Source organism: Phoenix dactylifera, chromosome 7 (assembly GCF_051530095.1).
Source record: "Phoenix dactylifera cultivar Ajwa chromosome 7, Ajwa_hap1_PhDact_Kaust_v1.1, whole genome shotgun sequence".
NCBI lineage: Eukaryota > Viridiplantae > Streptophyta > Magnoliopsida > Arecales > Arecaceae > Phoenix > Phoenix dactylifera.
Genome location: NC_143196.1, coordinates 732,128 through 748,394, shown reverse-complemented (window position 1 = coordinate 748,394; position 16,267 = coordinate 732,128). Strand labels below are relative to the sequence as shown.

Here is a 16,267-nt window from a genome sequence, read left to right as displayed (position 1 = left end):
AAATCAGTCCAAATCCAGTTGAGTTACGCAAACATGACCTATAAAATTCAAAACTGGGATTATGTGCGGAATAGTGTTCAGTCTAGCCAAATAAGCCACAATTGCACCATTAGTTTTAAGTGTCTCTCAGTTGAGATGGAAGGGTTGACATGGGCAGCCCGATATTTCCTCTAGAATGAGGTATATAGTTAACAAGATAAAACAATCATTCTATGCATTAGAGCAACATTAGTCTTAGTCTCTATGCATGGATTCTTATCAGGCATGGAGACGAGATGATTTACATCGTGGATGTTAGCAAGCCAATATTGGGCCTAGACTCCGGAAAGGGTGATTGCATGCACGCACGATATTGATGCATGACTAACGCCAACATCCAAACAAGGCCTTAGTTTATTAGCTTGCACCCGCCTCCCTCTGCTGCATTGCTATAACTACTACTGCCTTGCCCATATGGATTAGAAGAGCGAAGCCTGGAAGAATTCCGGCAGAGCGGTTTTTTGGTAGACATTGCTATAAGGGTGTTTACCAGCGACCGTCCTATTCTGCGGCAGGACCAAGTTGGAGATTTAATGGCGGCAGATCCTCGTAACTGCATTGATGCAAATTGGTCGAGTGCACCAATGGAAAGATGAATGAGTGGCCTACCATCTAAACACAAGTTAATCAAGATTCCATGGCGTCATGGCCCACCAGCCCCATTTGGAGGCATGGTTGCTTAGGGGTCATACTCACACGAGAGAAGGATTTCTCCTCCTAATGGCCTGAGAGCAACATGAAACAAGCGCAGCATTGGGGCCTCGGCCAAACCTTGTTTCCTTCTCAAATGGGGACCTCTTCATTCATACAAGTATCCCCCACCCCTCGTTCGGATTGTGAGATTTCATCTCAGGCTTAACTGGCATTTGTTTGCATCCAATAAAGCCCCTACCACGCCACCATGTCCGGTTGCCGGCCGCGGGAACAGCTGCAGGTGGGCGGGCGGCCCCATGGCCTGCAAAGGTTCTGCACTGTCCATCGCCATGGGACCGATAGGGCTCGCCGGACAACACTCTCTATAACCGCCCCGTATACGACCAAACGACAGTACTTGACAGTGTCATAAACCACCATTCAATGGACTCCTCAGATACGAACTTGGAAGCAACATTCACCATGATGATAAACCACCAAAGACCCATCTCAGATGTTGCACCATTAATCCCCCCTTTGCAATTCATTCTTTTTCGAAATCTTCGCCGCTGAACGGGTTCGGCGGCCAAGGAACTTGCAACGACGCGTCCAAAACCCAAGACAGCACAAGACACTGTCGCAAGGTAGTACCATTGACAAGACTTCTCGGATTCAAAACTCCATGGATACACCGCTTGCATAAGTTACCAAAGCCTCGTCCGGAATCTAAAGTTTATGCTTCATAATTCATCCCGGGGGCTGGTACATTCCCATCTGGTTCGTGCATCAAGAACACGACAAGTAGGGGGAGAATGCACGGCAGATTTTAGTGGGGCAATGAACTAAATCTTCCATCAATTATATAACTGTCCGTGACTGCTTTTGGACATGTCAGGGATGATCATTTCCAAACCCAATCCGATTAAAAGGATTGAAATGGCCCAGCAAGCACAGCAGTCATCACAGCTCGCTTAAACTTGTGAATGACCCCTCTTTCCCCTTCTCAGGGCTGGCGTATCAAGCCAGCCCACGCCTACGCTTCCTCATCTACCGTCACTTCCTCTTTTCAGTTTAGTGGCTTGCCCTGGCAGTAAGGTCTTGTCATTGCCCACATGAGTGGCTTCCTTAACAGTACGGAGGGGAGCCACTGAAGCATGATAGAGAAGGGTCTTGTCGACAGATCTTTCAAAGCGAAAATGCTACATTGATGACTACCCTGGTCGAGATGGCCATCACCACCCTAAAAGTAGGAACAACCATGCAACCCTCCTAGCTGCGGTAAAACCAGCTCCTTTTCTTTTTGCTAAAGAAAACCAACTCCTTTTCATCCAAAACAAAGTAAAGCCTGGAACCAAAACCTTCTGGTTTCTAGATGCCACCGGTTGGATTGGTCTTTTCCATCCAATCACCTCTCTCGTTGTGCGAATTGAATCCGAACTACGGCCAAGTGCCTGATACATCACCCCATTAACTCGATGTTTGAACGCTTAAGGAAAAAAAAGAAGACTAAAAGTCTTCATGTGTAGTTGGCTTGAGTTGGAAGTCTTCGAGTGCAGCAGACCGTACTCCATGGATACATAGATACAGAAGCAGCCCGATCCTACCAAGGAAGGCTAAGGTTTTCCTTCATACAATCCCTTTGCACCCCACATTAAAAAATGACAAGAGGTCCAGAATAAACAGAGCATATTGGATTTTGTTTTGACCGAGGGGCCTAAGAGAGATGATAAACCTCATGGGTTAACCATGGCAATAGATAAATTAATGTGTTGAAGAAAGAAGTGGGACGTGAATTGTGACCCGATAGAAGCACTACGAACAAGAGGATCTCCTGGTGATTAATATCGTATAGAATTTCCAACTTTATCAATGCCATCAAAAGATTTACAGGCACCGGCAGATGCGCATTCTAAACATAATCGCAGGGTAAGGACCAAACAAAAATGGGTACCCGATATCGCAACCTCACCATCTTATTGAGGATGGAGACTCTTGGAAGGTGGATCCAAATCCACAAACGGGCTCGCTGCCAATCATGTACATTTCGATGCTTCTTCGTGTATGAAGAATCAATACAACAGAGAATTATGAGTATATTAGTTTACACGAGAGAGCAGAGCTTATATACCTCCAAATCCAAGGCCTCGCTTGCCATGGTCCCGCCGCGAGGGGCGAGTCCGGCGGCGGCGGCGGCCCACTCCAATCGACCTTCCTTCGGGCCTCCTCCCATTCATAGCAAATTTGATTCCAATCGAAGTGAGCCAGCCAATGAGCAGAAGACCAAGCCGCGAGCGATCATCCCCTCGTCATTGGATCGTCCTCGTGAGCTTGCACTTGGAGATGAACAGGGTAGCTGTGTAATTGAGACTGCATAGCTTCAGCAGCTCGGCCGACCGCTGCTTTAGCTCCGGGCTGCAGCCACTCTGTATAACGAGCAGCAACTTGGCAGCCAAGCCCGCCTCGACCGCAAGCGAAGCACATTCATCGGGAGCGAGCTTACAGACCGCCCATAAGATAGACAATGCGTACTGCGTACAGGACTCGGAGACCCGCATCAACAGCCTCACGGCATTGGGAATGGTCCGAGGGCAATCCTTCAAAGCCACCCGCCCTTCAGGGATCGTCGAAAGATCATCCAAGATATGGAGAGCCAATTCCAAGCACTCTGGACTCAAATTGGGCAAGAGCTCGACGAGCTGCGAGACGGCGCCAACGCTGACGATGAGGCCTCTGACTCGTTCGTGGGAGCAAATGGTCTTGAGCAAACTGAGCCCGGTCCAGGTGCCGTTGGGGTGCCTCCTATCCTTCGCCAGCCTCATCAACCCTGCCAAAAGACTCAAACTCGAGACGATCTCCGACCGGAAATCCTTCTCTCCCATCAGCATCTCGATGAGCCTCGTGCAATTGATCTTGGTATCGATCGTCCCCTCGTTGAGCATGTCGACGACCAGCGATATCTTCGCTGGCTGCATTAGATTCACCTTCGCCTCCGAATCCAGCGAAAGGTTGACGAGGATGCCGATCGCCTCGGAGCCGACAGCATGGGAAGTGAAGGGCCCTAGAAGGGAGGTCAGAAGGGCGACGCCGCCGTAGTCGGCGACGGTCTTCTGGACGGAGGAGTGGTCGACGGCCATCTTCTGCAGCTCTTTCAGAGCTTGGACTCTGGCCTGGCCTTTAACCTTTTTGAGGGTCTCGAGGAGCTCGGCGGCGCGGCCCTGGACGTCCTCGGAGCGCTTCTTGAAGCGGAGGTAGCGCTGGGAGAACCAGGCGTGGATCAGCTGGTGGAGGGTGCGGTTGGGCGTGACGGCGTCGTCCCAGAGCTCTTGCATGGTGGTGGGGCAGGTCAAGTGTCCCATGGATAGCCATTTGAGGATGTTGAAGCGCTCGTAGGTCTGGCCGGTGCACAGGGTCACCGGATCCACCATAGGCTCCAGGGAGATGGGGCAGATGAACACCGAGGGGACGTCCTCCACCGGCTCCAGCTCCTCGATCATCTTCTTCAAGTCCACCTTCTCGCAGGTGGCGCTGCCGAGGCCGCACCCGCCTGCACCGCCGCCCAAGATGCCATCTTTCACAGCCGTCTCCAGATCCAGGATCTGGCCGCCGCCCTCCAGCCTCCACGACGGCGGTTGCTGGTACTGCGGCATTGTTCTGAGGCCCAAGATTCGATTTTTACGGGAAGGAAAGGGGAAACAGGGGAAGAAGAAGAAGAAGAAGAAGAAGCGAAAGGGGGGAGAGGGAGGGGCGGAGGACTAGTGAGAGGAAAAGAGAGAAATGAGGAGGAGGAGGAGGAGGGGGACGACAGCGAAATGGGAGATGGGGACTCCCTTCCTCTCTCCTTTTGGCGCTGGAAGTATAGTGGAGGTGGTTGCCCCAGTCAAAAGGAGGGAGGCCATCATCATCACCGGCATCATGGACTTATAATCCAAAGCGGCCCTCCGGAAAGCCACCACCTCGGCCTCACTGGAGCTGAGAAAAAAGGCGAAATCATCAGCAAGCAAAGACCTTTGAGACCCGGATCAGAAGACAAAGAAGAAAAAAGTGAGGAGAGGAAATCTGAACCTCCAAAGAAAAGGAGAGTGGGAGCTCCAAAGACCACCAGAAGGGAGTCCAAAAGAAGCCAGGAAAAATCTCGGAGATATGGAGGAATCCCAGAGAGAGAGATACTGAGACCCAGGTCCCTCCCACCTTGTATGGGTAGAGCTGGAAAAAGAGAAGAAGATGGAGAAAGAAAGCATACACTCCAAAACAATGAAGAGAGAGTGTGTAGAGAGAGAAAGCACCGTATTTTTTCCCCCCCTCTCAAGCGAAATAGAGTGGTATTATAAGTGACATTTAATAAAGGAAGAGAGTAGGGAGTGGGGGGTTCACCTCTTCTCTGCTCTCCTCCCTTGCTGCCTCTTCTATTTCTCTCCTTTTTGCTCAGTCGCTTAGAAAATACCCGCCAAGAAGTGGGAAAAAAGTATTGGTTTTGGGATGCGGGAGAACGTTTTGTGGCCTGACGACCAGTTGGGAGTTGAGGTGTAACATGACAGCTGTTATGATTACATCATAACGCCGTTATTACGATTTTATATATATTTAATATTATTCTCTTGTTAGTAATAAAATTTAAATAATGACGATTATTTAGCAACTGTTGCATAGTTTGCACTAAGACATCACTCTGCATTTTGCTGCTCCTCTAAAAAAAAATATTTTTAATTCGAATCTGCAGATTAGATTTTAAGAATAGTTGTTATTCATTGAACAATGAATGTTAAAAAATATAGTTAATGTACTATGCTGTGGTTCAAATCTGGCCTGAGGTGACCACGTCGCAAGAGTCGAGAAAGTCGTCAGAATGTGGAGAAAGAGGATAAGAGCCACCTTCTATGATTGGCGGTGTACCTGCACAAAGCCTCACCGGTGTCTTCGATGAGGATCTTCCGATGTTCAAGTTAGAGTGGTATTTAGTTGGTCCAGCCAAAAAGTCCCTTAGGTGTTACCTATTAGGGTCCTTTATAATCCTGATAGGAGCACTTAAATGGCGGAGGTATAACCCGTTCCCATCATGAGTGGGGTGAGGTGCAGCTTGAACTTGCTTGTAACGTGCGGTGGAGTCCGTCCTTGGAAATGGTGAGACGTTGACAGTCGTAGCAGGGTACGGCCCGTTCTCATCATGAGTGAGAGTGGCATGCAACTTGAGCTTACTTGTGGCGCGCAGTGGAGTCCATTTTTGAAAACGACAAGGTGTTGCCCTTGACCGTCGTGGGCCAGTAAGCGAAGCATGGCGTGGTGGTATCGCAATGCATAGCCACGTAAGAGGACGAAAGTACGCACATGGGTGCGGCCGTTGGCGAGGCCGAGCACTTTGAGAAGTCGCGTCAGACATTTGACGAGGTCGACTAGACAGATACTGGGGCTAGCCTAGCATCCTGGGTTCTGAGGCATGCTCGGTGTAGTGCTCCGAGCTCGAGGGTCAGGATAATTACTGGAGATACTGGAGAGGGCGCCCCGAGCTCGGTCGGGGCGAATCAGCGAATACAGGAGATGCCCCGAATTTGGTCGGACGAGTCAACGAATACAAGAGGCTCCCCGAACTTGGTCGGGCGAGTCGGCGAATATAGGAGGTCCTCTGAACTTGGTCAAGCAAGTCGGCAAATACTCGAGGTTGGAGGAGCTTTCAGTGGAGTCCGAAGTCGGGCTGATTTTAGACCGGACCGAGGACATGTTTGGTCGACATTGGTGTCTATTGGGCTAAAATTGTGCGGCCCTTTTGTTGGGACGATCCATTTTGCCCCCTCCCCCCCCCCCCCCCCCTTTCTCATACTATTTTTTAATGTTGCAACGGATATAACTTGTATTTCTTTCCAAAACAATCCTAATCTTCTCTAAATGCCAAATCAATCGTTTCTCTTAATTTTTCTATCGAGTGAAAATCTATCAGTTTAACATATGTGTTGCTGGAAATTGGACCCGGGGGCCGCCGCGAAGCCAGGGGAAGGAGGGGCTTCCGCCGCAGGGGCGGCGATCGACGGCGTGCCGACTGGTGGCGTCCTCCTGGAGAGGCTGAGCTCCGCCGCTGGGAGGGTGGTCGACGGAGCGCCGGCTGGTGGCGTCCTCCACTGTGGGGTGTGAGTCCTGCAGGAAGAACCGGTGGCCGGGCTCCCCGGCGCCGGCCCTCCGATGCCTAAGTCAGAGGGGGCGAATATGTGGAGAGAGCGGGGAAGAGAGTATGTGGAGAAGACAGAGAGAATATTTGGATAAAATCAAGAGGATCAGTTTCCTCAATTGTCTGTGTTGTTTACTTCTTTCCACCCGGTCCAGGAGGGTTCTCTCCGGCTTCTGGTTTTTCCTCCCGTTTTGGTCCTTCTTTCCTCTTCCCCCCAGGTTCCCTTTTATAGGAGGATTCGGTTACCTGGGAGGTGACAGTAGGTTTGTCCCGTTATGTAATAATTGGGCACGATTTGGCCCTTTAATGGCGTGATGGAGAACGGGACCGGATCAGACCGGAATCAGGGAGTTGTCACGGTCGATCGGACATGTTGAAGTGGTTGAACCGCCGGCCGTGGTGGGCCTGGGGTCCGTGGATGGTAAGTGCATTTATTACCGAATGAACCGGCGGTCAGGGAGAGCCATACGCTCTGATGGTTCAGTGATCCGGAGATCGTCTTGGGCCGTGTTCATTAAATGACTGAGTGCATCGGAGACTTGAGGGAGCCTCGTGCATTAATGGCAGGTCGTGCTGAATACCTGCGGAGATCTTATGCCTTGATGGCTTGAAGATAGCGGCAGGTTATAGTGGAGTTGTCAGGTCCCTTAGAGGGTCAAGCGAGAGTTGAATTATTTGGTAAAGGCATCGGCTCGGCAAGGGTGCCGAGCCGAGCTGGTCGCCCAGTGGGGCACCCTGTGGCGGGGTTGCTTGAGTACTCCTGGTCGGCGCCTTCTGGTCGGCTCTTTCTAGCCGAGCATCCCTACTCGGTTATTTCGGTTGGGCGCCTCTTGGCACTTTCTCTGGTCGGCGCTCTTTGGCCGAGCGCCTTCTAGCCGAGCGCCTCTACATGGCGCTGTCTCTGGTCAGCGCTTTCTACTTGAGCGCTTCTTTGGTCGGCGCCCGCTGGTCGGCTCTTTCTAGCCGAGCATCCCTACTTGGTTATTTCGGTTGGGCGCCTCTTGGCGCTTTCTCTGGTCGGCGCTCTTTGGCCGAGCGCCTTTTCGGTCGACGCTCCCTATCCGAGCGCCTCCGTGGCGATGACTTGGGGTTTTTCCCCCAACACTACCCCCCGACTTCCGAGTTCCAGTTGGCTACCAGCTGGAGCGCGGGAAGTAGCTTTAGTTGGGGCATTACGGATTCCGAAAATTTTAATTTGTCGCGCGTTTTGAATTATCGAGCGCTTCGAGATGCCTTTAATAGGCGGCGTCTCTCCTTACCCGAGGAGTCTCATTATTGGGACACTTCTTGCGAAGCGTCCTCGCGTCGTGGGCTCATGATGGGGCCGCACGATCCGATGGGGCGTTTCGGCGTCCGAAGCGCTAGCCCTAATTAGATGCGTCGCTTTGTCTTTCGGACCGACACGCGTCGCCATCTAAACCGGATGCAGCATTTTTCTCGCTGATCCGGGCCGTTGGGGAGGTCTATTTAAACTCTCCCCAGGCCCTCTATCCTCTTTCTATTGCCTTCTGCTTCCAGCTTTTTATTCTTCCAGTTTTCCTCAGGCCGAAGTCCCTTTTCTCCGGCGTCTTCCCCAGGTTCCCCTCCTCTTTTGATTTCTTTTTCTCTTACAATGGGTTCTGTCCCTAGCGAAGTTGAGTCCACCATGAGTGTCCTGGAGGTCGAGATGACCGAAGAGTGGTTCTTCCCTCTTCACGGGTTCCGTTTGGAGCCCGCCAGGCGGAGGGATCGGATAACCGATCCTCCAGTAGGCCGGATCGGAGTGCATCTGGAGTCGCTCTGGGCCGGCCTCCGATTTCCTCTTCACGGCTTTGTGAATGAGCTGCTAACGACGTGCCAGTTGGTCCCGGCGCAGCTTACTCCGAACGCCTGGAGGACGGTGGTCGGTTTTCTGTCCCTGTGTTTACTGCAGGGGATTCCGACCTCTGTCAACGTCTTCCGGCGACTTTTTATCTTTAAGTCGAATCCGGGAGACGGAGAGTGGCTGTACATCGCCCTTCGGGTGGGTCGGCCACTTTTTCATGGCGCCCCCTCATCCATTCATGGCTGGAAGGAGAAATTCTTCTTCCTTGGTTCTGCACAGTCCTGGGGGTTTGACCCCAGGTGGGGACCGGCTCAGCTCAAGGCCATCAACAAACCCCCCAGACTTTCTCAGCGTGAGCAGGGGATCTTCGACGCCGTCCGCAGCCTCGGGAGCGGCATCTTACTGAACGGCCTCATATGTGAGGACGCTTTGGTGAACGTGGGCTTGAGCTTGGCGCGTCCCCATGGTAAGGGTAATTTCAAGGTGTATTTATTTTCTTACTGTTCTAATGTTCTAATCCTTTTTGCCTTTGCAGATATCGCAAAGATGGTGACGAAAAGTGAAGTCCTCTATGCCCGCTTCCAAAAGAGGGCAGCCGAGCTCTCGGGCGAGCCGACCGAGCCGAGAAAAAAGCAAAAGGTCTCGGCGACCTCCAAGGCCCCAGCGACAGCAGTGACCGAGGAGGGTCCTTCTCGGCCCGCTCACTCCGAGGCGGGTCCTTCTTGCCCCGCTCGCTCCGAGACGGGTCCTTCTCAGCCCGCGCGCCCCGAAACTGGTCGGAGGGAGGGCGCGGATTCCGGGGGCTCGGGCTCCAGAGGAGCCTCGATGGCGCCCCTATGTCCGGCGCCCTTGGCGCAGATTCCTAGTCGGCAGAACGCCCCAGTTGCCGACCAGGGGAGGAGTTCAGCGGGTCCCGTGCTTGCACGCCCCGCTATAGTTGTGCGGCGGTCTGATCGTCCGTTCGTCCGACCCCAGTCCCCTAGCTCCGAGCCGGGGAGCAATCAGGGAGCCTCGGGGTCGGCTCTACCTAGGCCAGCCGATGCTGGCCTTCCGGGCCCATCGGGCTCGGGGGGACGGGTGCCCCTTGCACCCACCTGGTCGGTGTTCGAGGGTGATTCAGCCCTCGAAAACCCTCGAGTAGCGCTGGAGATATTCCGGGTCGCGCTGCTCCCAGCCGACCGGGCAATGATGCAGTCCATGAGCTATAATGCTTTCATGGACTATACCCGCTGCAACGCCGTCCGGGTAAGTAAAATTTTCCACCTGTGTAATCTGTATAGATTTTTTATTTGTGGCGTCTTATGTTTTCCTTTTCGTCTCTTTTACAGCATTTGCACGAGACGGAGATGCTGATGCACCTTGTTCAAGAATACCGGGAGAAGGCCCGGAGGTGCCAGCACGGGTACGACGAGGCCCAGACGAGGTACACGGCCGCCGAGGCGAAGTACCAGGCCTCCGAAGCGAAGTACCAGGCCTCTGAGGCCGAACGACAGGTGCTCCAAGAAAAGGTCGGAGCATCTGAGGGAAGGATTCGAGCTCTTACCGCCGAGCTCGATGAGGAAAAGGGCGCGCATGCGTTGGCGAGGTCCGAGCTGCGCGCCGCTGAGGCTCGATTGGCCGAAGTCGAGCAAGCACTGGCCTCCCGCGAGCAGGAGGTGGAGAATGCCCGCCTCCGACATTCGGAGCTTGAGCGGGGAATAAAAACCCTCGAGAAGAAGGCCACCTACCACGAGGCTCGGGAGCTCGAGGCTCGGGAGCAAGCTCAGAGCGCGGTGGCGCTCTTTCGCGAATCGGCGGAGTTCCGCGACCTTCTAGAAGAGGAGGGCGTGAACGGGCTAATCCAAGGCTTCCGGGACTTCCGTAACCAGTTGCGGCGGCTTCTCCCGGATTTTGATGTGAACCTGCTCCAACCGGGAGCAGGGGTCGAAAGGCCGGATGCGGAGGCAGAGACTCCAGAGGCCGAGGCGACCGAAGCCGCCCCCGAGGCTACTCCCATCGCTGCCGAGGCCGAGGAGGTCCCGACTGTTGAGCCCGCCGCTCCCGACACTGCCGAAGCCGAAGTGGTCGGGAGCAGGCCTTAGTGTAATTTTTGTTTCGTTTTTGTAAAGTCGGGATGGCCTCCCGTACTTGTAAGGGCCAAACCCGAATTTTGTACGTAGCCTACGGGCCTTTTTGAAATGAATATACATTTCTTTTTTAGAAACTCGTCTGTCGTAGTCCTAGTTTTCCTACTCGGATCCGCTTTAGGTTCCGAGGATATGGGCTCTAGGGCCTCAGCTTTTCCCGCCACAGGGTTTGAGTTTAAGTTTAGCTTGCCGAGCTCCATTGCTCGGTTCTTCAATCAGTGGTATAGCAACGCTTGTGCTTATACCAAGGATTTGGGCTCGGAGACTCAACCGAGCCCTAAGGCGGTCACCAGGACTTGAACTTTAGCGAGTTTCGATCATCGCGTTGCCGGGGCGGACCAGATTCGTTTCCAACGAATGGGTCGAATGCCCGTCAGCTCGTGACAGGGATTCGCCGGACTTAGCATAATATTGTGCTGGTGTCATGAGCACTTCTTCGCCGAGGCGATCGAAGGCGCTCTTCTGCTCGGTGTCCATTCTTGGAGGACATCGGCAGGGAGAAATCCGAAAACAGAATAGATAATGTAGAAACATTAAATAAATGGGTACCTTGTACCGTGTGCGTCCTTGCGCCGAGGCGATTGAAGACGCTTCTCTGCTCGGACTCCGTTCTTTGGGGACGTCGGCAGAGAAATCCAAAAATAGAATAGACAATATAGAGATTAATGTAAAAACATTAAGTAAATGGGTACCTTGTACCGTGTGCGTCCTTGCGCCGAGGCGACTGAAGACGCTTCTCTGCTCGGACTCCGTTCTTTGGGGACGTCGGCAGAGAAATCCAAAAATAGAAGAGCAGGCTGAGCTCGTTGGCTGAAGACGATGGAGCACGAGCCGAGCTCGTCCGGTCAGAGAGTACCGCTACTCATCTCGATGTCTCGAGCATCCCTATAGCCGGGGCATCCCGACGTCTCGGGGCATCCTGACCGTGGTCAGGGTAGGAGCACGAGCCGAGCTCGTCCGGTCAGAGAGGACCGCTAACTCATAGCCGATGGAGCACGAGCCGAGCTCGTCCGATCAGAGAGGACCGCTAACTCATAGCCGATGGAGCACGAGCCGAGCTCGTCCGGTCAGAGAGGACCGCTAACTCATATCCCGACGTCTCGGGCGTCCCTATAGCCGGGGCATCCCGACGTCTCGGGGCATCCCGACGGATCGGGGCATCCCGACGTCTCGGGGCATCCTGACCGTGGTCAGGGTAGGAGCACGAGCCGAGCTCGTCCGGTCAGAGAGGACCGCTAACTCATAGCCGATGGAGCACGAGCCGAGCTCGTCCGGTCAGAGAGGACCGCTAACTCATATCCCGACGTCTCGGGCCATCCCGACGGATCGGGGCATCCCGTTGTGGCAGGGCATCCCAATATATTGGGGCATCCTGACGTCTCAGGGTAGGAGCACGAGCCGAGCTCGTCCGGTCAGAGAGGACCGCTAACTCATACCCGATGGAGCACGAGCCGAGCTCGTCCGGTCAGAGAGGACCGCTAACTCATATCCGATGGAGCACGAGCCGAGCTCGTCCGGTCAGAGAGGACCGCTAACTCATAGCCGATGGAGCACGAGCCGAGCTCGTCTGGTCAGAGAGGACCGCTAACTCATATCCCGATGTCTCGGGCCATTCCGACGGATCGGGGCATCCCGTTGTGGCAGGGCATCCCGACCGTGGTCAGGGTAGGAGAAATAAACACGCGGAGATTTTCAGAGCTCCAGCTCCGCGGAATGAGAGTCCCATCTAGAGACTCTAGCTGATAAGTCCCGAGTCGGCGGATGCGCGTGACTCGGTATGGTCCTTCCCAGTTTGGGGCCAGCTTCCCTTGCTCAGTTGGTCGGGAGACTTCAGCTCTCCTGAGGACAAGGTCTCCTGGTCTGAAAGATTTGATTTTGACCCTGGCGTTGTAGTACTGAGCTGTCTTTTGCTGGTACCTCGCCATACGAACTCGGGCGGCCTCCTTTGTTTCCTCGATCAAGTCGAGGTTGCTTCTGAGCTGCGAAGAGTTGGAGCCGGCATCATGATGCTCGACTCTTGGAGAGGGAAGCCCAAGTTCCAGTGGGATGACGGCCTCTGTTCCATATGTTAGGTTGAAGGGAGTCTCACCGGTGGGGACACGGAACGTGGTCCGGGAAGCCCACAGGACATTATATAGGTCTTCGACCCATTGTCCTTTGGATTTGTCGAGCCTGGCTTTGAGACCCTGCAAAATAGTATAATTTGTTACCTCGGTTTCTCCATTCGTTTGAGGATGCGCGACCGAGGTGAAGCGGTGGTCAATGCCAAGCTCGGAGCAGAACTCTCTGAAGTGAATGTTGTCGAATTGGCGACCGTTGTCAGAGATGAGGATGCGGGGAAGCCCGAATCTGCAGATAATGGACTTCCAAATAAAATTCCGCGTCTTCTGCTCGGTGATCCGGGCAAGGGGCTCGGCTTCCACCCACTTGGTGAAGTAGTCGATGGAGACGACCAGAAATTTTCTTTGCCCGGTGGCCAGTGGAAATGGCCCTAGGATGTCAATTCCCCACTGGGCAAAGGGCCAAGGGGAGCTGATAGAAGTCAAAGGAGCCGAAGGCCGGCGCTGAACATTGGCGTTCCTTTGGCACCGGTCGCATCTTTGGACGAAGTCCATAGCATCCTTCTGGAGTGTCGGCCAATAATATCCTTGGCGCAGAATTTTATGGGCCAATGCTCGCCCTCCCAAATGGTTCCCGCAAATCCCTTCGTGGACTTCGCGTAGGGCATAATCAGCCTCCGTTGGGCAGAGGCATCTGAGGAGGGGAGAGGTGAAGGATCTCCGATAGAGCTTTCCCTCGTACAATATGTACCGGGTAGCGAGGCGTTTGATCCGGCGAGCCTCTTGTTCGTCGGTGGGGAGGACTTCGTCTTGCAGGTAGCCGATGAGTTCGTCCATCCAGCTTGGCTCGAACTCAGTGCAGAGGGTCTGCTCGGGCTCATCTGTACTAGGCTTTTGGAGATACTCCAGTACTGCCTCCTTGGGAAGCTCGCTCATGCGAGAGGACGCCAGCTTTGATAGCTGGTCGGCCCTGAGGTTCTCCGACCTGGCAACATGTTGAATATGAAAAGAGTCCAGGGTCGAGGCGAGATCCCGTACCTTCTGAAAATACTTCTGCATGGTCGGGTCTCTGGCTTCGAAGTCGCCCACAATTTGGTTGACGACGAGCTGAGAATCGCTGAAGGCCTTCAAGTCCTTCACTCCTAGCTCTTTGGCTAGCTTGAGCCCGGCGACGAGCGCTTCGTACTCCGCCATATTATTGGAAGCAGGGAACTCGAGGCGCAAGGCTTGCTCGGCGACCACCCCTTCTGGGCTAGTGAGGATGAGCCCTGCTCCGCTACCCCCCGAGTTTGAAGAGCCATCGACATGCAGAGTCCATGTCAAACTCGGGGTCTGCTCCACTGGTGGTTCAGGTTCGGCTCGATCTCATCCAGTATAGTGCACTCGACAATAAAGTCTGCGAGCGCTTGTGCTTTGATCGCCGGTCTGGGTCGGTACTCGATGTCGAATTCCCCGAGCTCGATGGCCCATTTGGCGATCCGTCCCGCGCGATCTGATTTCTGCAGGATCTGCTTGACCGGCTGGTCGGTCAGCACAGCCACTGTGTGGGCTTGGAAGTAGGGTCGGAGCCTCCGAGCTGAGATGACCAGGGCATAGGCAGTCTTCTCAAGCTTGGTGTATCGGGTCTCGGCGTCCCTCAAGACCCGGCTGGTGTAATATACTGGCTTCTGAAGTTTGCCCTCCTCTCGGACCAGGACCGAGCTTACTGCCACAGGGGAGACAGCCAGATACAGGTAGAGAAGCTCGCCCTGGTGAGGCTTTGTGAGCAGGGGAGGGGAAGCCAGGAGGTGCTTGAGCTCTTCAAAAGATTGCTGGCACTTGTCCGACCACAAAAAATTCTTCGGCTTCTTGAGGGCTGCGAAGAATGGAAGGCAGCGCTCAGCCGAGCGGGAGATGAATCTCCCGAGGGCTGCAACTCGGTCTGTGAGCCGTTGTACCTCCTTGACCGTCCTGGGAGGCGTCATCTCTTGGAGAGCCCGGATCTTCTCTGGATTGGCCTCAATTCCTCGTTGTGTAATGATGAAGCCGAGGAATTTGCCGGAGGTGACCCCGAATGCACACTTGGCTGGATTGAGCTTCACCTGGTATTTTCGGAGCGTGGAGAATGCTTCATTGAGGTCGGCTACATGATCTTGTGCCACCTTGCTTTTTACCAGCATATCGTCCACATAGACCTCCATATTCCGGCCTATCTGGTCTTTGAAGATCCGGCTGACCAGCCTTTGATAAGTTGCCCCGGCATTTTTCAAGCCGAATGGCATCACCTTGTAGCAGTAAGTTCCTCCGTCGGTGATGAAGGCGGTCTTTTCCTCGTCTTCCGGCGCCATGCGGATCTGGTTGTATCCGGAGAAGGCGTCCATGAATGCCAGCAGCTCGTGACCCGAGGTGGAGTCTACGAGCTGATCGATGCTGGGGAGTGGGAAGCTGTCCTTTGGGCAGGCTTTATTCAGGTCGGTGTAGTCCACACACATACGCCACTTCCCGTTGGCCTTCTTGACGAGGACCACATTGGCGAGCCACTCCGGGTAGGCTATCTCCCGGATGAAGCCAGCTCCAAGGAGCTTACTGACCTCCTCGGCTGCTGCTCGCTGGCGCTCAGGGGCGGCGCCTCGCTTCTTCTGCCGCACAGGCTTGCTGGTTGGCTTTACTTGGAGCCGGTGGACCATGACCTCTGGATCTATCCCCGGCATGTCTGCAGGCGACCATGCGAAGACATCCATGTTGTCTCGCAGGAAATTGACGAGACGACTCCTCTCGTGCTCATCGAGGCCAGAGCCGACCTACACGGTTAGCTCAGGAAAGCTCTCTCGTAAGGGAACTTGGATTAGTAACTCACCAGGCTGTACCCGCTCTTTCTGAGGGTCGACCCCTGCCTCCATGACCTCAGTTGAGGGCTGGTCAGTCGCTGGGGCAGGCACCTCGGCGGGTCGCTTTGCCTCGTGGGTCGCCAGGTAGCATCTCCTTGCCACCATTTGGTCCCCTCGGACTTCGCCGACCCCCTGGCTGGTGGGGAATCGCATGAGCAGGTGATGAGTGGAGACCACCGCTCGGAGGGCGTTGAGGCCTGGCCTTCCGAGGATGGCATTATAGACCGACGGAAGGCGTATCACGAGAAAGTTCATCCCCACGGTACTTTCACGGGGGGCGAGCCCGGCTGTGACCAAAAGGTCGATCTCGCCCTCTACTGGGACTGAATCCCCAGTGAATCCAACCAACGGAGCATTCATCCTCCGCAGCTGTTCTTTGGTCATCCCCATTTTACAATATGCATCAAAGTACAAAACATTCGCCGAGCTTCCATTATCAACTAAGATGCGTTTTACATCAAATCTATTTATGATCATGGAGATGACCACGGCATCATCATGGGGGGTTTCGACCCCCTCTAGATCATCGTCTGAAAAGGAGATAGCTTCGGAGGCGCGCAGGCGTTTCGGGGAGGTTTCTTCCC

The 16,267-nt window shown here is 54.1% G+C and overlaps 1 protein-coding gene across 1 annotated transcript; it reads right to left on the bottom strand.

Annotated features, from left to right (window-relative positions):
• Positions 1-2,627: 2,627 nt before the first annotated feature.
• On the bottom strand, positions 2,628-5,099 carry LOC103707510 (U-box domain-containing protein 30-like). The gene is made up of 3 exons (XM_089924131.1): positions 5,044-5,099; positions 4,735-4,875; positions 2,628-4,641 (listed from the first exon to the last, which is right to left on the bottom strand). The coding sequence occupies exon 3, from the start codon at positions 4,317-4,319 to the stop codon at positions 2,979-2,981; it is 1,341 nt and encodes a 446-aa protein (XP_089780257.1). The 5' UTR covers positions 4,320-4,641; positions 4,735-4,875; positions 5,044-5,099; the 3' UTR covers positions 2,628-2,978.
• Between the last annotated feature and the right edge of the window lie 11,168 nt (positions 5,100-16,267).